Genomic DNA, 23,116 nt, shown 5'->3' with positions numbered 1-23,116 from the left:
ACAAAGTTTAAAGGTTAACAAGTTAATGATTAATGGGTCCTGCAAAGTCCAGCACCATGTTAGAGAGGTTATTATCTCAGGAAATAAGTGTTTTTTCTCTATGTGTTATTGGTTTTTGTTATTGGTTATTTATGATTATTTAAAGAGTATTTAAAATAAAGGAGGCTGCTACGGCCAGTTTTTACTCCAACATTAAGTAGTGGTCTCATTCTTTTATTAAGGCTTAATGTGGGGGGTATTAACTGTAAAGGGGGCTTTAGCGGTCAGGGTGAATTCTGGTATACCATAGTCATGTACCAAGTACTAATTTAAATAAACATTGTAATATTTTTGTAACATTTTTCACTGTTTGTTGTGCCTCTAAAGTTTGATTTTGTGGGTTACCATTTAGTATTCCCCCTCCCCCCCTTTCTCTTATCTAACTTTCTATGGATGTGGCCATATGAGTGCTTTCTTTCAATGTACATATTAAATTGTACTGTGACTGTACTGTCTCCCTCTATTTTGTAAAGTGCCGTGCAATCTGTTGGCAGATATATAAACCCGGGATAATAATAATAATAATAATATGGAGTAAATGACGTAATGATATACATATAATTGTAGATTCCATCGCTCAGCGAGAGTCTTGGTTGGTGACGTTCTCCTGGAACACCTGTTTCTTCATATCTTTTCCTCCAGCCCACATTGGTGGAATATACGCAATTGCTAAAAGTTTCCCTGATAAGAAGGTCTAAAAATTGTCCTAATAGTAAACCTGGAGCTCTCCCCTGATTGGCTGACTGGGTGTATATAAGCTGAACAGACCTTACAATCCTCCTCATACCCAAGAATATCAGAAAATGGCAACACTGTGGGTCCTGTCCTGCCTGGTCCTCCTCAGCGGAGCCTATGGTGAGTCCATGGACGGGATGTTTGTAGCACCTTGTAATATTTATATCATTTAAATAATCTTTTAAAACATATAAAATGTTGCATACTTTCTCAGAGTGTATGTAAAATGGAGTATGTTGATCTGATTATATGTAGGACTTTTGGCAATCTCCATCTTGGTCTCATCACAGAACCGATCAAAATGAATAAATTCAAAAAGAAATTCCCTATGGATAGGACGATGCAGAGAGTAAACTAATGTATTATGATTATTTTTTATTTTTTTTCAATAGATGAACACATGTACAAATTCCAAAAAGAGTGAAAGTATGCCTTATTGATGTAGAACCTTCTTAGATACTGTAGGTTGCTAAGCGATAAGAAAATTTTGTTTTTTTGACCGGGTGGTAGTCAACCTTGTTTTTTAATTTGTATAGTTGTGCATTTGGTTTCTCCCCAAGCTCAGTGAGGTTGTAGTTTCTCACTGTTACCAGTAGGTGTCATTACCATCACTGGCCAGGCTGAGTTATGAATATTCATATTTTCCACACCCAACCTGATAGGAGGTTCAGGCTACTAGGGCACGATGGGAGAAGGTATACATATTGTCAGGAAAGGGTTCACCTGTTGGTGGCGCTGTCGGTTCTATGGATCGTAGTCCTGGTGTCCACCAGTGGGTGTCTTCTAACAGCCAGGACCTGTAGTTAGGGGTTTCACCTGCTGGTGGCACTGTTGGATCCTTGGGTAGTAGTACAGGTGGCCACCAGCGGGTGCTTTCCGGCAGTGTGGAGCTGACATTAGTTTCACCTGCTGGTGGCACTGTTGGATCCTTGGGTCGTAGTACCAGTGTCCACCAGCGGGTGCTTTCCGGCAGTGTGGAGCCGACATTATCTCCTGCGATCAGGCGTCACCTGAGCCTGATTGCAGGAGATGTGTATAAATACTGTCAGGAAAGGGTTCACCCGTTGGTGGCGCTGACGGTTCTATGGATCATAGTACCAGGGTCCACCAGCGGGTGTCTTCTAACAGCCATGACCTGTAGTAAAGGGTTTCACCTGCTGGTGGCACTGTTGGATCCTTGGGTAGTAGTACAGGTGGCCACCAGCAGGTGCTTTGCGGCAGTGTGGAGTCGACATTAGTTTCACCTGCTGGTGGCACTGTTGGATCTGTGGGTCATAGTACCGGTGTCCACCAGCGGCTGCTTTCTGGAAGTGTGGAGCCGACATTATCTCCTGTGATCAGGCGTCACCTGAGCCTGATTGCAGGAGATGTGTAAAAATACTGTCAGGAAAGGGTTCACCCGTTGGTAGCGCTGTTGGTTCTATGGATCATAGTACCAGGGTCCCCCAGCGGGTGTCTTCTAACAGCCAGGACCTGTAGTAAAGGGTTTCACCTGCTGGTGGCACTGTGGGATCCGTGGGTCATAGTACCGGTGTCCACCAGCGGGTGCTTTCCGGCAGTGTGGAGCCCACATAATCTCCTGCGATCAGGCGTCACCTTAACCTGATTGCAGGAGATGTGTAAAAATACTGTCAGGAAAGGGTTCACCCGTTGGTGGCGCTGTCGGTTCTATGGATCGTAGTCCTGGTGTCCACCAGTGGGTGTCTTCTAACAGCCAGGACCTGTAGTAAAGGGTTTCACCTGCTGGTGGCACTGTTGGATTCTTGGGTCGTAGTACCAGTGTCCACCAGCGGGTGCTTTCCGGCAGTGTGGAGCCGACATTATCTCCTGCGATCAGGCGTCACCTGAGCCTGATTGCAGGAGATGTGTATAAATACTGTCAGGAAAGGGTTCACCCGTTGGTGGCGCTGACGGTTCTATGGATCATAGTACCAGGGTCCACCAGCGGGTGTCTTCTAACAGCCATGACCTGTAGTAAAGGGTTTCACCTGCTGGTGGCACTGTTGGATCCTTGGGTAGTAGTACAGGTGGCCACCAGCAGGTGCTTTGCGGCAGTGTGGAGTCGACATTAGTTTCACCTGCTGGTGGCACTGTTGGATCTGTGGGTCATAGTACCGGTGTCCACCAGCGGCTGCTTTCCGGAAGTGTGGAGCCGACATTATCTCCTGTGATCAGGCGTCACCTGAGCCTGATTGCAGGAGATGTGTAAAAATACTGTCAGGAAAGGGTTCACCCGTTGGTAGCGCTGTTGGTTCTATGGATCATAGTACCAGGGTCCCCCAGCGGGTGTCTTCTAACAGCCAGGACCTGTAGTAAAGGGTTTCACCTGCTGGTGGCACTGTGGGATCCGTGGGTCATAGTACCGGTGTCCACCAGCGGGTGCTTTCCGGCAGTGTGGAGCCGACATTAGTTTCACCTGCTGGTGGCACTGTTGGATCTGTGGGTCGTAGTACCGGTGTCCACCAGCGGGTGCTTTCCGGCAGTGTGGAGCCCACATAATCTCCTGCGATCAGGCGTCACCTTAACCTGATTACAGGAGATGTGTGTAAATACTGTCAGGAAAGGGTTCACCCGTTGGTATCGCTGTCGGTTTTATGGATCGTAGTCCTGGTCTTCTAACAGCCAGGACCTGTAGTAAGGGGTTTCACCTGCTGGTGGCACTGTTGGATCCTTGGGTAGTAGTACAGGTGGCCACCAGCGGGTGCTTTCCGGCAGTGTGGAGCCGACATTAGTTTCACCTGCTGGTGGCACTGTTGGATCTGTGGGTCGTCGTACCAGTGTCCACCAGTGGGTGCTTTCCGGCAGTGTGGAGCCGACATTATCTCCTGCGATCAGGCGTCACCTGAGCCTGATTGCAGGAGATGTGTATAAATACTGTCAGGAAAGGGTTCACCCGTTGGTGGCGCTGACGGTTCTATGGATCGTAGTACCGGGGTCCACCAGTGGGTGACTTCTAAAGGCCAGGACCTGTAATAAAGGGTTTCACCTGCTGGTGGCACTGTTGGATCCGTGGGTCGTAGTACCGGTGTCCACCAACGGGTGTTTTCCAGCAGTGTGGAGCCGACATTATCTCCTGCGATCAGGCGTCACCTTAACCTGATTGCAGGAGATGTGTAAAAATACTGTCAGGAAAGGGTTCACCCGTTGGTGGCGCTGTCGGTTCTATGGATCGTAATACAGGGGTCCACCAGTGGGTGTCTTCTAACAGCCAGGACCTGTAGTAAAGGGTTTCACCTGCTGGTGGCACTGTTGGATCCTTGGGTCGTAGTACTGGTGTCCACCAGCGGGTGCTTTCCGGCAGTGTGGAGCCCACATTAGTTTCACCTGCTGGTGGCACTGTTGGATCCCTGGGTCGTAGTACTGGTGTCCACCAGCTGGTGCTTTCCGGCAGTGTGGAGCCCACATTAGTTTCACCTGCTGCTGGCACGGTTGGATCCTTGGGTCGTAATACCAGTGTCCACCAGCGGCTGCTTTCCGGAAGTGTGGAGCCGACATTACCTCCTGCGATCAGGCGTCACTAGGGTTGCCACCTCATCCCTTTAAAACAAAACACATATGAATTACACAGGTTCTGTGGCTAATTTAATTTAGATAAGGCTCCACTTGAGTTCTATTACCACCTTAATCAGCCACAGAACCTGTGTAATTCATATGTGTTTTGTTTTAAAGGGATGAGGTGGCAACCCTGGGCGTCACCTTAACCTGATTGCAGGAGATGTGTGTAAATACTGTCAGGAAAGGGTTCACCCGTTGGTGGCACTGTCAGTTTTATGGATCATAGTACCAGGGTCCACCATTGGGTGTCTTCTAACAGCCAGGACCTGTAGTAAAGGGTTTCACCTGCTGGTGGCACTGTTGGATCCTTGGGTCATAGTACAGGTGGCCACCAGCGGGTCATTTCCGGCAGTGTGGAGCCGACATTAGTTTCACCTGCTGGTGGCACTGTTGGATCTGTGGGTCGTAGTAGCGGTGTCCACCAGCAGATGCTTTCCGGAAGTGTGGAGCCGACATTATCTCCTGTGATCAGGCGTGACCTTAACCTGATGGCAGGAGATGTGTATAAATACTGTCAGGAAAGGGTTCACCCGTTGGTGGCGCTGACGGTTCTATGGATTATAGTACCAGGGTCCACCAGTGGGTGTCTTCTAACAGCCATGACCTGTAGTAAAGGGTTTCACCTGCTGGTGGCACTGTTGGATCCTTGGGTAGTAGTACAGGTGGCCACCAGCAGGTGCTTTGCGGCAGTGTGGAGTCGACATTAGTTTCACCTGCTGGTGGCACTGTTGGATCTGTGGGTCATAGTACCGGTGTCCACCAGCGGCTGCTTTCCGGAAGTGTGGAGCCGACATTATCTCCTGTGATCAGGCGTCACCTGAGCCTGATTGCAGGAGATGTGTAAAAATACTGTCAGGAAAGGGTTCACCCGTTGGTAGCGCTGTTGGTTCTATGGATCATAGTACCAGGGTCCCCCAGCGGGTGTCTTCTAACAGCCAGGACCTGTAGTAAAGGGTTTCACCTGCTGGTGGCACTGTGGGATCCGTGGGTCATAGTACCGGTGTCCACCAGCGGGTGCTTTCCGGCAGTGTGGAGCCCACATAATCTCCTGCGATCAGGCGTCACCTTAACCTGATTGCAGGAGATGTGTAAAAATACTGTCAGGAAAGGGTTCACCCGTTGGTGGCGCTGTCGGTTCTATGGATCGTAGTCCTGGTGTCCACCAGTGGGTGTCTTCTAACAGCCAGGACCTGTAGTAAAGGGTTTCACCTGCTGGTGGCACTGTTGGATTCTTGGGTCGTAGTACTGGTGTCCACCAGCGGATGCTTTCTGGCAGTGTGGAGCCGACATTAGTTTCACCTGCTGGTGGCACTGTTGGATCTGTGGGTCGTAGTACCGGTGTCCACCAGCGGGTGCTTTCCGGCAGTGTGGAACCCACATAATCTCCTGCGATCAGGCGTCACCTTAACCTGATTACAGGAGATGTGTGTAAATACTGTCAGGAAAGGGTTCACCCGTTGGTATCGCTGCCGGTTTTATGGATCGTAGTCCTGGTCTTCTAACAGCCAGGACCTGTAGTAAGGGGTTTCACCTGCTGGTGGCACTGTTGGATCCTTGGGTAGTAGTACAGGTGGCCACCAGCGGGTGCTTTCCGGCAGTGTGGAGCCGACATTAGTTTCACCTGCTGGTGGCACTGTTGGATCTGTGGGTCGTCGTACCAGTGTCCACCAGTGGGTGCTTTCCGGCAGTGTGGAGCCGACATTATCTCCTGCGATCAGGCGTCACCTGAGCCTGATTGCAGGAGATGTGTATAAATACTGTCAGGAAAGGGTTCACCCGTTGGTGGCGCTGACGGTTCTATGGATTGTAGTACCGGGGTCCACCAGTGGGTGACTTCTAAAGGCCAGGACCTGTAATAAAGGGTTTCACCTGCTGGTGGCACTGTTGGATCCGTGGGTCGTAGTACCGGTGTCCACCAACGGGTGTTTTCCAGCAGTGTGGAGCCGACATTATCTCCTGCGATCAGGCGTCACCTTAACCTGATTGCAGGAGATGTGTATAAATACTGTCAGGAAAGGGTTCACCCGTTGGTGGCGCTGTCGGTTCTATTGATCGTAATACAGGGGTCCACCAGTGGGTGTCTTCTAACAGCCAGGACCTGTAGTAAAGGGTTTCACCTGCTGGTGGCACTGTTGGATCCTTGGGTCGTAGTACTGGTGTCCACCAGCGGGTGCTTTCCGGCAGTGTGGAGCCCACATTAGTTTCACCTGCTGGTGGCACTGTTGGATCCCTGGGTCGTAGTACTGGTGTCCACCAGCGGGTGCTTTCCGGCAGTGTGGAGCCCACATTAGTTTCACCTGCTGCTGGCACGGTTGGATCCTTGGGTCGTAATACCAGTGTCCACCAGCGGCTGCTTTCCGGAAGTGTGGAGCCGACATTACCTCCTGCGATCAGGCGTCACTAGGGTTGCCACCTCATCCCTTTAAAACAAAACGCATATGAATTACACAGGTTCTGTGGCTAATTTAATTTAGATAAGGCTCCACTTGAGTTCTATTACCACCTTAATCAGCCACAGAACCTGTGTAATTCATATGTGTTTTGTTTTAAAGGGATGAGGTGGCAACCCTGGGCGTCACCTTAACCTGATTGCAGGAGATGTGTGTAAATACTGTCAGGAAAGGGTTCACCCGTTGGTGGCACTGTCAGTTTTATGGATCATAGTACCAGGGTCCACCATTGGGTGTCTTCTAACAGCCAGGACCTGTAGTAAAGGGTTTCACCTGCTGGTGGCACTGTTGGATCCTTGGGTCATAGTACAGGTGGCCACCAGCGGGTCATTTCCGGCAGTGTGGAGCCGACATTAGTTTCACCTGCTGGTGGCACTGTTGGATCTGTGGGTCGCAGTAGCGGTGTCCACCAGCAGATGCTTTCCGGAAGTGTGGAGCCGACATTATCTCCTGTGATCAGGCGTGACCTTAACCTGATGGCAGGAGATGTGTGTAAATACTGTCAGGAAAGGGTTCACCCGTTGGTGGCACTGTCGGTTCTATGGATCGTAGTACAGGGGTCCACCAGTGGGTGTCTTCTAACAGCCAGGACCTGTAGTAAAGGGTTTCACCTGCTGGTGGCACTGTTGGATCCTTGGGTCGTAGTACTGGTGTCCACCAGTGGGTGCTTTCCGGCAGTGTGGAGCCCACATTAGTTTCACCTGCTGGTGGCACTGTTGGATCCCTGGGTCGTAGTACTGGTGTCCACCAGCGGGTGCTTTCCGGCAGTGTGGAGCCCACATTAGTTTCACCTGCTGCTGGCACTGTTGGATCCGTGGGTCGTAGTACCGGTGTCCACCAATGGGTGTTTTTCAGCAGTGTGGAGCCGACATTATCTCCTGTGATCAGGCGTCACCTGAGCCTGATTGCAGGAGATGTGTATAAATACTGTCAGGAAAGGGCTCTAATCAGGTGCCTCCAAAAACACCCCGCCGCTGTAATTCAGATGCCTGACAAGGGGCCGGACACCTGAATAGGGGGTGGCAGCGGCGACCATAGATAGATTCATGCAATGCATGAATCTATCTATGGTGATAGAGGGGTGGGAGAGAGGGGGCGAAGCTCTTGCACCCTTTATGTATGCACCGCCCCTGGCTGTCAGTCTATGCATTCCCCCCAATCAGCGGCCCTTTCAGGGGGGGGGGGCTTCATTAACTATTATACAGTATGTAGACAAAGTGCCAGACGTTGTGTTGTATTATTATCACAGTGGGGAACAATGTAGAGTATTACTGACAATTATAATAAGAATGTGTATTTCTCAGGTTGCGGTCTTCCCGCCATCAGGCCCCTTATCTCCGGCTACGCCCGGGTCGTGAACGGCGAGGACGCCGTCTCTGGTTCTTGGCCGTGGCAGGTGTCTATTCAGGTACGATCGTTTCTTACCACATTTTTATCTTGTTTATTGTTCTCTTTCTGTAGGGGTGTCGGAAAAGTGTTCACCCATTGGTGGCGCTGTTGGTCCCGTTGATCGCAGTACTGGTGTCCACCAGTGGGTGTCTTCTTGCAGCCAGGATCTGTAATAAATAATTTCACCTGCTGGTGGCTGGTGGCCAGGATCTGTAATAAATAATTTCACCTGCTGATGGCACTGTCAAATCCATGGGCCGTAGTACCGGTGTCCACCAGTGGGTGTTTTTCGGCAGTGTTGGGCCGAAATGATCTCCTGCGATGAGGCGTCACCTGAGCCTGATTGCAGGAGATATGGATAAATACCCGGCAACCCGCACTCTCTAGTTGCCTTGGTATTGTCCTTGTGCCCTGACCTACAATCCTGTTATCAGAACCTGTGCCTACCTGTACCTGACCCCGAGCCTGTATCTAATCCTGATCCCGAGCCTATCCTGAGCCTGTCCCTCCTGTTACCCTGTAACTTTTACCTCCACCCTGCGGCCTGATCCATCCATCCTCTCCAGGTCCGCTTTGTTCCCCATCCCATCTGCTGATCTCCCGTTGCTCTAGCTTGTTTGTTTGTTGCTGTTTTTGGGTCACTGTCTTGTTGTGGGTTTATTGTATAGAGTTTGTGATTTGGTGGTGTGTTTATTTTTATTCCTTGATAAATCATTATTCGCTTACATGCGTTTCGGTTCTCTCTTGCAATCCACACAGTCTGGTCACACTTAGTATATGACAAGGGGCCCCTCAAGGCTCTGTCCATTGACCCTTCCTCTTCTTTATATATATACTATGTGGCCCCCGAAACTAAGGCCCCGTACAGACGACCGAACATGTCTGCTGAAACTGGTCCGCGGACCAGTTTCAGCATACATGTTCGGTCGTGTGTAGGCCCGAGCGGGCAGGATTCCAGCAAACATTTGCCCGCCGGGCCTTTTCCCAGCGGGCAAATATTTCCGGGCTTGTTTTAAAACAGCCCGCTGGAATCCTGCCCGCTCGGACATGTTCGGTCGTCTGTACAGACCTACCGTACATGTCCGAGCGCCCGCCTTCCCTCGCATGTGTCGAATGACTTTGACGCATGCGTGGAGGCATTTAACTGGCAGGCCCGCCCACGTCGCCGCGTCATCGTTGCGGCGACGGTGCGGACACGCCCCGCGTATTGTTTACGCGCGGATTTCTGTATGATGGTGAGTACAGCCACCATACAGAAATCCCCGGGCAGACATGTACGGTGAAAACGGTCCGACGGACCGGTTTCATCGTACATGTTTGCTCGAGAAGTACCCGGCATAAGACCGGGTCTTTTATTCATTTTGGCTACAATAAACACACTAGGGCTTATTTTCAGGGGATGTCTTATTTATTTCCGGTATGCGTAAAAAACGCAGCCACTGTGCCCATCAAACACTGCCACTATACCATCAAACGCAGCCACTGTGCCCATCAAACACTGCCACTGTACCATCAAACGCAGCATCTGTGCCCATCAAATGCTTCCAGAGTGCCCATTAAATGCTACCAGTGTGCCCATCAAACGCTGCCACTGTGCTCATCAAACACAGCCACTGTACCATCAAACGCAGCCTCTGTGTCCATCAAACGATGCCAATGTGCCCATCAAACTGTGCCACTGTGCCCATCAAATGCTCCCAGTGTGCCTATCACATGCTGCCATTGTGCCCATCACATGCTGCCAGTGTGCCCATCATATGCTACCAGTGTGCCTCCCGCCCGCTCACCGTCTGCCCGTCACTTACCCTTTCTCTGTGGGGCAGCGGGTGACGGCGACGAGAGGGGTCCTGCATGCGTCTCCTGCCTCATCTCCTGTCCTCTCCTCCCATCAGGTGTCCAATAGCCGGGCCTGTAAATGTAGTTTCAGCCAATTAGGTGACAGGCAACAGACCCGATTACCTGATTGGCTGAGAGGCGGTTCCTAACACAACGCTGAGTGAACAGCGAACGCCCAGCATGGCACCCGCTGTTCACTGTTTTGGACGCCTATTAGAGCCTACGGCTCTAATCAGGTGCATACAAAAAATACTCCGCTGCTGTAATTCAGCTGCCCGGCGCCTTACAAGGGGCCAGACACCTGAAAAGGGGGAGGAGGCTGCGACCATACATAGATTCATGCAATGCATGAATCTATGTATGGTGATAGAGCGGTGCCAGGAGAGAGGGGACGGTGCCCATGTGCTCCTTATGGATGCACCACCACTGTATGTAATTCTTAACTCCGACCCATCCACTTAGCCCCAAATCCAATCACTGTAGGTGAAATGATCTGTATATAAAGCAAATGACCTCATGATTCTTCTTCTACAGGACAAGGCTGGAGTCCACTACTGTGGCGGATCCCTCATCAACAGTCTCTGGGTTGTCACCGCTGCCCACTGCGGAGTCAGGTACGTCTTATATGATAATATTCTACTACAAGGTCAGCGTTCATTGCAATGCTTCACTGGTCCTCTGTCCATAGTCACCACAACACCCAACTATTTACCAATGACCTGCCTTGTTTGTCTTCCATCCAGAACTTCAGACCGTGTGGTCCTGGGTTTACATGATCAGTACTCCAATGCTGAGCCCATCCAGGTCAAGTCCATCGGCAGAGTAAGTTCTTATTATTGAAGAAGAACTCTCATTGTATATGAGTTTTAGACGTGAGAACGTGATGAGTGTCGTCAACGTATCTTCTAAGCTTTCTTCCTATGTAGAGATTGTAGTGATATATGTATGGGTGGGCATACTTATTACATATAAAGGACGTGTGTCCTCCATGGTCCTGGCACACAGATTGGGACTTGTTCTATCCATAGACATGGGATGAAGTTCAGGAGATACAGTACTACAAGACATTTCTACCTCTGTTATGACGCTTTTGGTTTAGCGTTGAGCATTCAGGCCTAGCTCGGTTTTGAGATTTCCCTTTGCTTCCTGTCTTGGTGACACTCTGTCCTCACACTGACATGCAGGAGTTTAGAAAAATTCCTGCATGTCACCATGTAGAGAAAGTAGACTGCACCTGCCTACACGCCCCTTCCTACAGACTGACACACGCCCATCAAGGCATTTTGATATTATCGTAACACCTCCTAAAAACGAACCCACTGCTTGCATCAGGACTGAGGGCTCCTGAGAGGAGCAGTGAGGAATTGGTCGGGTACATACATATTACTATATAAAGGGGCCCCTAAATTGTCAGCTGAGATTCCTCCGATGTACAAGTGACATGGAGTTCCGGCACTTCCATAAATTTTTAGACCGAGGACTTTTTCAGCTTCCCTCAATTCAAAATAACATATGATGGTGGTTTAAGGTGGAGACAACTCTCAGTATAATGTTAAAGTGGAGTTCCACCCAAAAATGGAACTTCCACTTTTTGGAACCTTCCCCCCCCCTCTGGTGTCACATTGGGCACCTTTCAGGGGGAGGAAGGAGCAGATACCTGTGTAATATAGGTATTTGCTCCCCAGTGGTGTATTTAGGTTTTGTGCTGCCCTAGGCCTGACTAAACTCGTGCACCCCCTAATTTAAATATTACCCACCCCTTCCTGTCAAGGCCACACCCTTTCTGTTTAAGTCCTACCCTAGACCCGCCCCACTTTTCGAGTGGGGACACTAGTTCTGAGGGCCTGGGGGGCAATGGATTCCCTTAATTTTCAGGGATTTCCTCTCACTTCCTGTTTTGCTATGGGGCAGGAAGTGAAGGGAAATTTCTGCAATTGGACATGGATGGTAAAAAATAAACTGACAGGGGCAGTGCGGCCGCTTTATGGGGGGGGCTGGACTAATTTGCCTCTCAGCCCAATCCAACCCAGAGGGCATCCATAACAAATTTTGGGGTACCTTACACAGCTTTAGGCAGGGCCCCCCTGGAGCAGGAAAAAAACAGTGTATTCTCTTCTCTCCTGACGCAAGATAATAAGTGTAAGCGGGAGGGGGGGGGGCCCTGGGGACGATTGGGCTCCCTTACAGGTGTAATGCTAAAAAACAGAGGGGGGCAGGTCAGGTCTGTTAGGGGCCCTGGGGACCATTGGGTCCCTTACATGTGTAATGCAAAAAAAATGCCTATACCCCCCTGATGGCAGCCCTGCCGGCCCATAAGACTGGCACTACACTAACAGTCCGTGCTGCCCCCCTGCAAAGTGCTGCCCTAGGCCTGGTTCTTGGCCTTGTTGGCCTAGGCCAGGATACAGCACTGATGCTCCCACTTCTGGGCATAGGTCGCCTGGGCGATCAAGGTGAATTACGGCGCCTACTCTGTCCTCCCCCGCTGTCTTCTGGGAGACACACAGGTCACAAAAGACAGCAGGGACCAGTGAGGACCCGCAGCATGACTTGCGCAGTAGGGAACCAGGAAGTGAAGCCGCAAGATATTTATAATAAGTTCAGTAGAAGATTCTGATCTCTTAACATTTATGAAGACATTAATCCTTATTATAACTTTCCTCAGTTCTTCGGACACCCCCAGTTCAGCGAGCAGACTATCGCCAATGACATCGCCCTGATCAAGCTCTCCAGTCCCGCCATCCTCACTGACCGCGTGTCCCCCGTGTGTCTTGCTGCTTCCTCTGATGTCTTCAATGGAGGAGAAAGATGCGTCACCAGCGGATGGGGATACACCAATGGTGCCGGTAAGGGAATTAAATATTCTCCAAAAATAAAAAGTATTAGCCAGTTCAACCCCTTGGGCATACGAGGTGCGCCCTAAAAATCTTCATGTAAGTTTGTAGGACGTTCCTCATATTCTTGGTCTTCTCTTTCTGTGGACATCCTGCAGTTCTAGTTGGCACACCATTGAATTTGGGAACAGGATCGTGCCTAGAGCGCCAGACGCTTAGATAATGACTCTTGTATAAGAGGCGGGTCACACTGGGGCGACTCAGCCGCCTGACAAGTCGCGTCCCATTCTATTCAATAGAACCGTTCTAATAGGAGCGACGCAAGTCGCTTCGACTTAGAAAAAGGTTCTTGTACGACTTTGGGGGCGACTCGGGGCGACTTGCATTGACTTCTATACAGAAGTCATTTTGAAAGTCGCCTCTGAAGTCGTCTTCAGGATGCCTTGCCGAGTCGCCCCTGAAGTCGTGCCGCCCCAGTGTGAACCGGCTCTAAGTGATCCCTGCAAATTGTTTACAGGCATTATTGATAAAATATTATAGTTACAACAATTAAATTATGTTTCTAATGAATCCTTTGTAACCCTTTGTGAGTCAATCCTAACTGACTCCTTTTTTCCTATGGTGGTCTTCTACAGTTGGGTGTCAGTCTGGTATGACCGGTCATCACAATGATAAGGTTATAATGTGGTCTTCTACAGTTGGCTGCCAATCTGGTATGACCGGTCATCACATTGATATGGTTAAAATTAGACATGTGCAATTTGTTTAGTTGCTAATTCGTTTCATAACGAAAATTTGGAAATCCGTTTTCGTATTAACAAATTTTGAATTTCCGAATTTCCGAAAATTCGAAATTCCGAATTTTCGTATTTCCGAATTTTTCAATTTTCGAATTTTCGGACTTCCGAAATTTCAAATTTTTTAATTTCCGAATATCCGAATTTTCCAATTTCGAATTTTTCAATTTTCGAATTTTCGAATTTCAAATTTTTCAATTCTGGAATTTCGAATTTTTCAATTTTCCAATTTCGAGAATTGAATTCCAGAATTGAAAAATTCGAATTTTCGAAATTTGAAAATTGAAAAATTCGAAATTCGAAAATTCGAAAATTGAAAAATTCGAAATTGAAAAATTCGAAATTCTAAAATTGAAAAATTCGAAAATTAAAAAAACCGAAAATACGAAAATTAAAAAAACCTGAATTTTTTTAATTAGAATTTTTCGAATTTTTGAAATTTCGAAATTGTAACATTCAAAAATCTAATGTTCGAAAATCTAAGATTCGAAAATGGGAAATTTCCGAATTTCCGAAAATGTTTTTTTTTTATTCTCGTTTCATTATTTTTTTCCGTTTTATTCGTTTTTTCCGTTTTATTAGTTTTTTGCTTTTTCGGAAATCCAAAAATTCGGAATTCGGAATTTTGGAATTTCCCGAATTTACGAAAAAAGCAAAAAACGAATAAATCGGAAAAAAAAATGTTTTTTCGATGTTCCTGAATTTCCGAAAGAAAACCGAATGAAACAAAAACGAAAACATTTTTTTTTTTAACTTCCAGAATTAAAAAAAAAAACAAAAAAAACGAAAATAACATAAACCAAAAAAACGGCAGTGCACATGTCTAGTTAAAATGTGGTCTTCTGCAGTTGGGTGTCAGTCTGGTATGACCGGTAATCACAATGATAAGGTTATAATGTGGTCTTCTACAGTTGGGTGTCAGTCTGGTATGACCGGTCATCACAATGATATGGTTATAATGTGGTCTTCTGCAGTTGGCTGTCAGTCTGGTATGACCGGTCATCACAATGATATGGTTATAATGGGGTCTTCTACAGTTGGGTGTCAGTCTGGTATGACCGGTCATCACAATGATATGGTTATAATGGGGTCTTCTGCAGTTGGCTGTCAGTCTGGTATGACCGGTCATCACAATCATAAGGTTATAATGGGGTCTTCTACAGTTGGGTGTCAGTCTGGTATGACCGGTCATCACAATGATGGTCATTAAGTGGCTTTCTATGGAGGTCTGTACATAAAAGTTGAAATACGTCAGTTGCTTTCCATGTTTCTATTGATCCCTCTTCTCTCTTTCTCTCTCAGCACAAACAAAGCCAGCTAAGCTCCAGCAGGCGGCTCTTCCTCTTCTGAACAACGCCGAATGCCAGAGATACTTTTCAACCAGAATCCTGACCTCCATGATCTGCGCTGGTGCCGCCGGCGCCTCCTCCTGCAACGTACGGTGATCTACAGACTTTATCTGACAGTCTATATACAACAATACTTTGTGTTTTTACGTTTCTTAGTCTGTAGAGTTGAAAAGGATTAGAACAGTGATGGCCAACCTTGTACTTCCAATACATCTGGGGTGCCAAGGTTCTCCATCGCTGGATTGGAAGCTCTGGTGGTATCCATGGCTCCCTCCCTTCATGAAATTCCCCAGGGATGTCCCAGGCCCAGCATCAGTAGCCTCCGGCCTTGGTGGTCAGTAGGAAGAAGTGTATCATTGGTGTCAGTGGGAGGAATAGTGTCCAATCATTGGTATCAGTGGGAGGAATAGTGTCCCATCATTGGTATCAGTGGACAAAACAGTGCCCCATTTTTGGTGTCATTGGAGAAATAATGCCCCATTGTTGGTGGCACAGGGTTAGAAAAGATGACAAATGGTTACATGAGAACTCTTCTATCATTTCTGTTTTTTTCTCTCTTTTCAGCTCGACTCTGGTGGACCCCTCGTGTGTGAGAAGAACGGAGCCTGGACCCTGGCCGGCGTTGTGTCCTTCGGCACCCCTGGCTGTCCTTTATCTTCTCCCGCCGTCTACGCCCGCGTCACCGCCCTCAGATCCTGGGTGGACCAGACTGTCGCCGCCAACTAAACGCCATCCAAGTTCCTTCTGATACTCAATAAAGTGACTTTTATATGAATATGTGGCTGTGGGGCTTTGTTCGGATTCATCAATTCACAAAATAAAAAAGGAAACATAATAAACAATCAATATCCAGTGGAACCTCGGACTGCGAGCAACGCGTTTCGCAATACGAGCGCTGTGTATTTCTAAGAATCCTAACTCGGTTTGCGAGTGTTGTCTCATGAAACGATCAGGAATCAGGCCAAAGCCAAGGTGTGCAGTACCACGTTTGGCCTGAGGTGGGGGGGGGGCGCCGTAACCGAATGGCGCAGTAAGGCCTGAGGACAGTTTGGCTGACTTCGGAAAGTTTTGTGAACGGAGTCTTTCCGAGGTTTGCCGAGGTCAGCCAAACTGTCCTTGGGCTTTTCTGGCCGTCTCCGAGGCTCTATTTATTTATTTATTACTATTTGTTTAGGAAGCGCGCATATACCACCGGTCGGTGGTGCCAAAGCGCTTTGTGACAAAATAGCCCGGATGTTCTGGCAAGGGGAGCATAAATAAAAGAGGAGGGAGAAAAAGACAAGAAATCAGCGAGTAGATGAACGAAGAAAAATTGGCCTAGGATTGAAATGCTTGGCAGAATAGCCAGGTCTTCAGCTTCTTCCTGAACGTATATGGGCTTGGGGTGATGCGAATGTTAAGCGGGATTTGGTTCCAGAGAGTCGCCACCGCGGAGCCAATCCGTTTTCCTCCTATAGAAATTAGCCTGTCAGTATTGCCAATGAGTAAAGCTTTGTCGGCTGAGCGAAGACAGCGTCTAGGTATATAGGGCCAGATCCAAGTAGCCCGGGCGCAACTTAACTTTCCCGGTTTAAGTTACACCGCCGCAATTTTTCCAAGTTAGGTGCCGATCCACAATGCACTTACCTGGAAATTTGCAGCGGTGTAACTTAAATCCGTCCGGCGCAAGGCGGGCCCAATCGAATGGGGCGAGTCCCATTTAAATTAGGCGCGCTCCCGCGCCGGACGTACTGCGCATGCTCCGTCGGGTAAATTACCCGACGTGCATTGCGCTAACTGACGTCGCACCGACGTCATTTGCTTAGACGTTAACGTAAATGGCGTCCAGAGCCATTCACGGACATCTTACGCAAACGACATGGAGGTTTAAATTTCGACGCGGGAACGACAGCCATACTTACCATGGCTTAAGAGAACTAGGGCTCAGCCCTAGTTTTACACGGCGTAACTCGACGGAAACTACGTAGATTTAGATCGACGGGCCGTTCGGGACGTTTGGGGATCGCCGTAAGTCTTCATTTGCATATTCTACGCCGGCCGCAATGGCCTCGCCACCTAGCGGCCGGCCTAGAATTGCATCCTTAAGATCCGACAGTGTAATTCAATTACACATGTCAGATCTTCTGGCTAGCTATGCGTAACTCATTCTATGGATCAGTCGCATAGTTAGAAACAGAGATACGACGGCGTATCAGTAGATACGCCGTCGTATCTCGTTTGTGGATCTGGCCCATAGCGTGGAGTCAGATCTGAAAGGAACTGTGGGCCCAGCTGGTGGTAGCCCCTGTAGATCAGGCAGAGGATTTTAAAATCGGCCCGTTTTGTAACAGGGAGCCAGTGAAGTTCTTTGAGCACAGGGCTGGTCTTGCTTTTGGAGATTGTAGATAAGCATGGCTGCTCGATTCTGCACCAGCTGCAGTTTCTTAGACCATTTCATTGGAATGCCTAGTAGGACTCCGTTTGAAAAGTCAAGGCGAGAGATAATTAGTGCCTGGACTAAGTCTTTCCTATGGTCTTGGGTCAGGAGATGTTTTGCCTTGCGGATAAGTCGTAGAAAATGGGAGGCTCTCGAAACCGATTGTCTAACCTGGGGAATCATACTTAGTTTTTCGTCCAGGATAACCCCCAGGACCGTCACCTTATCTTTCGGATTTGGTGTCAAGCCCAACTCAGTGGGCCAATTTTGAAGAAAGTCGGTCTTGCCTTTTCCAACTATCATGACCTCTGTTTTGTTACCATTGAGGCACAGTTTGTTGATGGTCATCTCCGGCGCCCCCCCCCCCACACCTATGGCCACATGCGGTATTGCATGCCATTAAAGTCAATGCGGAACAAATTCTTTTCATTTCCATTGAGTTCTATGGGGAAACTCGCTTTGATATGCGAGTGCTTTGGATTACAAACATTCTCCTGGAACGGATTATACTCGTGATCTGAGGTTATATATAAATGAGATGCTTTAACAGGTTTCAAATCCTTCAATTTCTTAAGGCAGTGACTGTTTGTCCCCCCCCCCCCTTTCTGTTCCATTGTGTGTATCCAGTTCACCCCTCCCCCCTTCGTTTTATTCTAGGGTCGCTGCTAAAAAAAATATATATATATATATATATATATATATATATATATATATATATATATATATATATATATATAATGTTTGGGGGGATTCTGATTATTTTTCTAGCAAAAATAAAATGATTTTAACTTGTAAACACCAAGTGTAAAAAAAAAAATAGGCCCGGTCCTTAAGTGGTCAAAGCATGACATCTTTTATATTTTACCAAAAAATTGGGCTAACTGTATTGTTTTTGTTTTTGTTTTTTTCTTCTATATTTTAAATAAAAAAAATTGTGTTTGAAAGACCGCTGCACAAATACAGTGTGACATAAAAAATTCATAAAATATTACATTCGCCATTTTATTCTCTAGGGTTCCTGCTAATATATATATATATATATATATAATGTTTGGGGGATTCTGATTATTTTTCTAGCAAAAATAAAATGATTTTAACTTGTAAACACAAAGGGGCAGATCCACAGACAAAGTACGCCTACTGATACGCCGGCGTACTTTCAAATTTCCCGCGTTGTATCGTTGTTTTGAATCCTCAAACCAAGATACGACGGCATCTGGGTTAGATCCCACAGGTGTACGGCTTTGTACGCCTTCGGATCTTAGGATGCAATACTTCGGCGCCCGTTGGGTGGAGTTCGCGGGGTCGGGTATGCAAATTAGCGATTTACGACGATCCACGAACGTATGCGCGGCCGTCGCATTTTCTAACGTCGTCTGTAGTCGGCTTTTTCCGACGTAAAGTTAAAGCTGCTATTTTGCGGCGTATAGATAGAATTGCCATGTTAAGTATGGCCGTCGTTCCCGCGTCGAAATTTGACATTTTTTTTTTTGGCGTAAGTCGTCCGTGAATCTGGATGGACGTAACTCACGTCTAAGTTAAAAAAATGACGTCCTAGGGACGTCATTTAGCGCAATGCACGGCGGGAAATTTAGGAACGACGCATGCGCATTTCATTCAGCGCGGGGACACGCTTCATTTAAATGAAACCCGCCCCCAAATTTGAAATACGCCGCCAGAAATACACTACACCGCCGTAACTTATGGCGCAAACTCGCTGAGGATTCGAAAATGCGCCAGGTAAGGTACGGCGGCGTAGTGTATCTCTGATACGCTGCGCCAATGTATTTCTTTCTGGATCTACCCCCAAGTGTAAAAAAAATAGGCCCGGTCCTTAAGTGGTTAAAGCATGACACCTTTTATATTTTACCCAAAAATTGGGCTAACTTTATTGTTTGTTTTTTTTTATTACATTTTTTCTATATTTAAAAAAAAAATTGTGTTTGAAAGTCAGTGTGACATAAAAAAAAAACATAAAATATTACAATTGCCATTTTGTCTTGTTTACAATGACACTGAAATTATGATTCTTGTAAAAACCTTTTGAAAAGTTGATTAAAAATGAAATAAAAGATTTTTTTTTTTAAATGTTGCACTTTTTATATCGTGACACACAAATAAATAAACAAATAAATAAATAAAAGGTTAATAATAGTGTTTTTAATAAAATAGAAATAAAGCAAAGTAGAAATCTGCAGGGAGATAATAGTTGAAGGGAGAAGGAGAAGAAGGGGTTAATAGGGGCTGAATAGGGCAAACTAAAAGCTAATAAGGAGTCAACAGAGATTTTTTGACGAGTACCTGAGGCCTCGTACACACGACAGAGTTTCTCGGCAGAATTCGGCGAGAAACTCGGTCAGAGCCTGATTCTGCCGAGAAACTCTGTCGTGTGTACACTTTCGGCCCGATGGAGCCGCCGAGGAACTCGTCGGGAAAATAGAGAACATGTTCTCTATTTTCTCGTTGTTCTATGGGAGCTCTCGGCTTCAGGGCTGAACTCGCCGAGGAACTCGACGTGTTTGGCACGTCGAGTTCCTCGGCCGTGTGTACGAGGCCTGAGATAATTTTAATTTTTCTTTAGGCTGCATTCACGCCTATTTTATTCACAAAAAAATAGTAATAATATATGAATAAATAAATGTAAAATAAATACACAAATAACTAAAAATCATCATAAATAAGTCAAATAAATTATTAATATGCAATAATACATTAATTCATTTTGTGCCAGGGTGTTTATTTTTATTTTTTTAAGGGGTAAGGGTGGGTGCCGCCGACCAACCGACCGACCAACCCGAGGGGGATTGTGGTTGTTTGCTGCCCCCTCCCCCCCAAGAAAAAACACCAGCGGCTCCAATGTCCTCTCTGCATCATGGCTGCTTTTGCCGCATGGCTCCTCCCTCCTCCTCCTCCTAGGCGACCAATAGGATCGCCTGTCCTTTCAGCCAATTGGGTGACCGGTGTCAAAACACACCTGGGTGGGCTCGGAGCACACTCTCTGTGAGCCCACCGTATAATTGAAGCCTATTAGAGCCTCTGCATTGGAATCCATGCGCTGATGTCCTGAAAGGGGCTGGACACATGGATAGGGGAGGTGGAGATGGACAGGGGGGCGGTGCCCATGTGCCCTTAATGGACAGGCCCTCCTGGCCGTTGCTCGCCACCCATAAGAACCCGCAGCCCGACCATAAGAGCCCGCAACCTGGCTTCTGCCCGCTGCCAGTGTGAGCCTGCCCACCTGCAACCAATGGGGAAAGTGCTGGGGTAGGGGGGTGCCACCGACCGACCTAACCGACCAACCGGGGGGTCACTGTCACTGACCACCAACAATTGTGGGCGGTGATTACCAACCATCAATGTTATGGGGTGCACCCACTTATAATATTGTGGAGAATTCCCTTTACATGTTGGTTGGCCAGTGTTGATTGCCCCCTACATGTTGGTAGTCATTGCCCTATAAAATATTGTAGGTGGGTTTTGCGTCACCGCGTTGGACTCGATCGTTTTTTTTAACTGATGGTGTGTAGGCACATCAGACCATCAGTCAGCTTCATCGGTTAACCGATGAGAACAGTCCTTCAGTCCGTTCTCATCGGTTTAGACTGATCGCGTGTACAGGGCCTTAGTGTGTTTGCTGTGATGAAAAAGGGAGAGGGGATTCCTCCAGCAGCCCCCCCTGCTGATAAGACTGGTTACTGATGAGAAGTTGAATACAGCTGACCTGTGTTTTTACCCAACACTGAAGTACGGCTGGTGACTGGGTGGGCTAAAGAGTCCTGGATAGTGCTGGTTCTGGACAGAGGAAGCATTGACGGCGGACATAGTCCGGTTGAGGATGAGGGTTCGTCACACTTCCCTTATCTCGTTTTCCTATCCCCGTCACACCCATTCGTTGTTGAAATGTTTGAACGGTTGGCTTTGGTTACAGTGCCATATGGGACGCGTAGGACGAGGGTCTAACTCAGGCACTACTCATCTGAGATTGTGCCTCTAGGTGTTTCAGTGGTACCTTAGGGGCCACATAATGCTTCTGGGATAAAGCAGTGTCATGCGTGACGTGATCGTTCGAGGAACTTTGCTCCACAAAGAGAGAAGAGAAGAAAAAGGCGCACCAGGCTAGTGTGTTACCGTTGACAATTTAATAGAATAAAAATGTAATAAACAACTACTTACAGAGAAAGCAACATAATAGGCCTATCGACAACGCTGTAGGGGATACACCTCGAACCACACTCCAAATAGGGGGGATAAAGGTGTGTCACTGCCGGCTGACGTGTTTCGAGGCTACAAAGACCTCTTCATCAGAGCCCAGCCCAACTTTGCTCCACACAACACGTCACACATCATACTACAACGTGAATGATTAACCATTTCCCTACCGCACGCCGTCATATGACGTCGCTGAATTTCGGTGGAGATGGGTACAGCTACAGGCATCATTCAGATATAATTCTTTGCAGCCGGTCATTCTGCACACCATAAGAATAATCATATCGGCAGTTCCACCTCTTGACCGTTCTTATAGGCGACGGGAGGGAGGTCCCTTCCCTCCCGCCACCATGCTTCTCCGGGCTCTCCCGTGCCATCGGGGGGGGGGGGGGGGCGAGAAAGAATCGTCCAGTGCCAGATGATGACGGTAGAGATTTCCGGTGACCAGATGGTCCACCAGTCATCTCTATGACCATCGGAGGCCCTGGCACGATGTTATGACGTCACGCCCCTGGGCCCCGGATGTAAACAAAGCCACGATCGTGGCTATCAGCATGAGATTGGTGATTTTTTTTTATTTATCTCATATTTTCCAGCCTGGAGGAGAGATGTGGGGAAGGTCTTTTTGACCCCGCATCTCTCCATAAAGAGGGCCTGTCACAATAGATTCCTATTAAAAGGGATGTTTATATTTGTTGAAATAGGAATAAAAGTGATTAAAAATAAATAAAAAAAAGTGTAAAAAATAAATAAAATTAAAACGCTCCTGTCCCCTGTAGCTCGCGCTCAGAAGCAAACACGTGCGTCAGAGCGTGTGCAATAATTCCAGCACTAGACCTCCTCTGTAACTCTAAACTGGTAACCTGTAAAACAAATTAAAGCGTTGCCTATGGAGATTTTTAAGTACCGAAGTTTGGCGCCATTCCATGAGTGTGCGCAGTTTTAAAGCGTGACATGTTGGGTATCTATTTACTCGGTGTAACATCATCTTTCACATTATACAAAAACATTGGGCTAACTCAGTGTTTCTCAATTCCAGTCCTCAGGCCCCCCCAACAGGTCAGGTTTTCAGGATTTTCCTCAGATGAAAAGGCTGTGGTGATTACTAAGGCAGTGAAACTGATCAAATCACCTGTGCAAAATAATGGAAATCCTGAAAACCTGACCTGTTGGGGGGGCCTGAGGACTGGAATTGAGAAACACTGGGCTAACTTTACTGTTTTGTTATTTTTTAATTCATAAATTTGTATTTTTATTTTTTTTTTGCCCAAAAATGGCGTTTGAAAAATGATTGGACAAATACCGTGCAAGATAAAAAGTTGCAATGACCGCCATTTTATTCCCTAGGGTACATATACCATATGTACTAGAATATGAGCCGAGGCACCTAATTTTACCACAAAAAATGGGAAAACGTATTGACTCGAGTATAAGCCTAGGGTGTCCATCTGCATGCCTCACTGAGCCTCACTTTGCCTCACTGTGTCCATGCCTCACTGTGTCCATG

General features: G+C 47.4%; 1 protein-coding gene across 1 annotated transcript; it reads left to right on the top strand.

Annotated features, from left to right (window-relative positions):
* Positions 1-801: 801 nt before the first annotated feature.
* Positions 802-15,759, top strand: LOC120921888 (chymotrypsinogen B-like). The gene is made up of 7 exons (XM_040334421.1): positions 802-894; positions 8,084-8,187; positions 10,539-10,618; positions 10,748-10,826; positions 12,670-12,850; positions 14,938-15,071; positions 15,549-15,759. Exons 1-7 carry the CDS (start codon positions 843-845, stop codon positions 15,708-15,710), a joined length of 792 nt encoding a protein of 263 aa, XP_040190355.1. The 5' UTR covers positions 802-842; the 3' UTR covers positions 15,711-15,759.
* Positions 15,760-23,116: the final 7,357 nt, after the last annotated feature.

Source organism: Rana temporaria, chromosome 1 (assembly GCF_905171775.1).
Source record: "Rana temporaria chromosome 1, aRanTem1.1, whole genome shotgun sequence".
Taxonomy (NCBI): Eukaryota; Metazoa; Chordata; class Amphibia; order Anura; family Ranidae; genus Rana; species Rana temporaria.
This window is presented reverse-complemented; position numbering and strand designations above follow the sequence as displayed.

Bases quoted from the DNA above. Each gene is read 5' to 3' on its own strand.
- LOC120921888 (XM_040334421.1), top strand. From the start codon at position 843: ATGGCAACACTGTGGGTCCTGTCCTGCCTGGTCCTCCTCAGCGGAGCC. The intron at 8,188-10,538 runs GTACGATCGTTT...CTTCTTCTACAG, and splicing joins CGTGGCAGGTGTCTATTCAG to GACAAGGCTGGAGTCCACTA. The intron at 12,851-14,937 runs GTAAGGGAATTA...TTTCTCTCTCAG, and splicing joins GGGATACACCAATGGTGCCG to CACAAACAAAGCCAGCTAAG.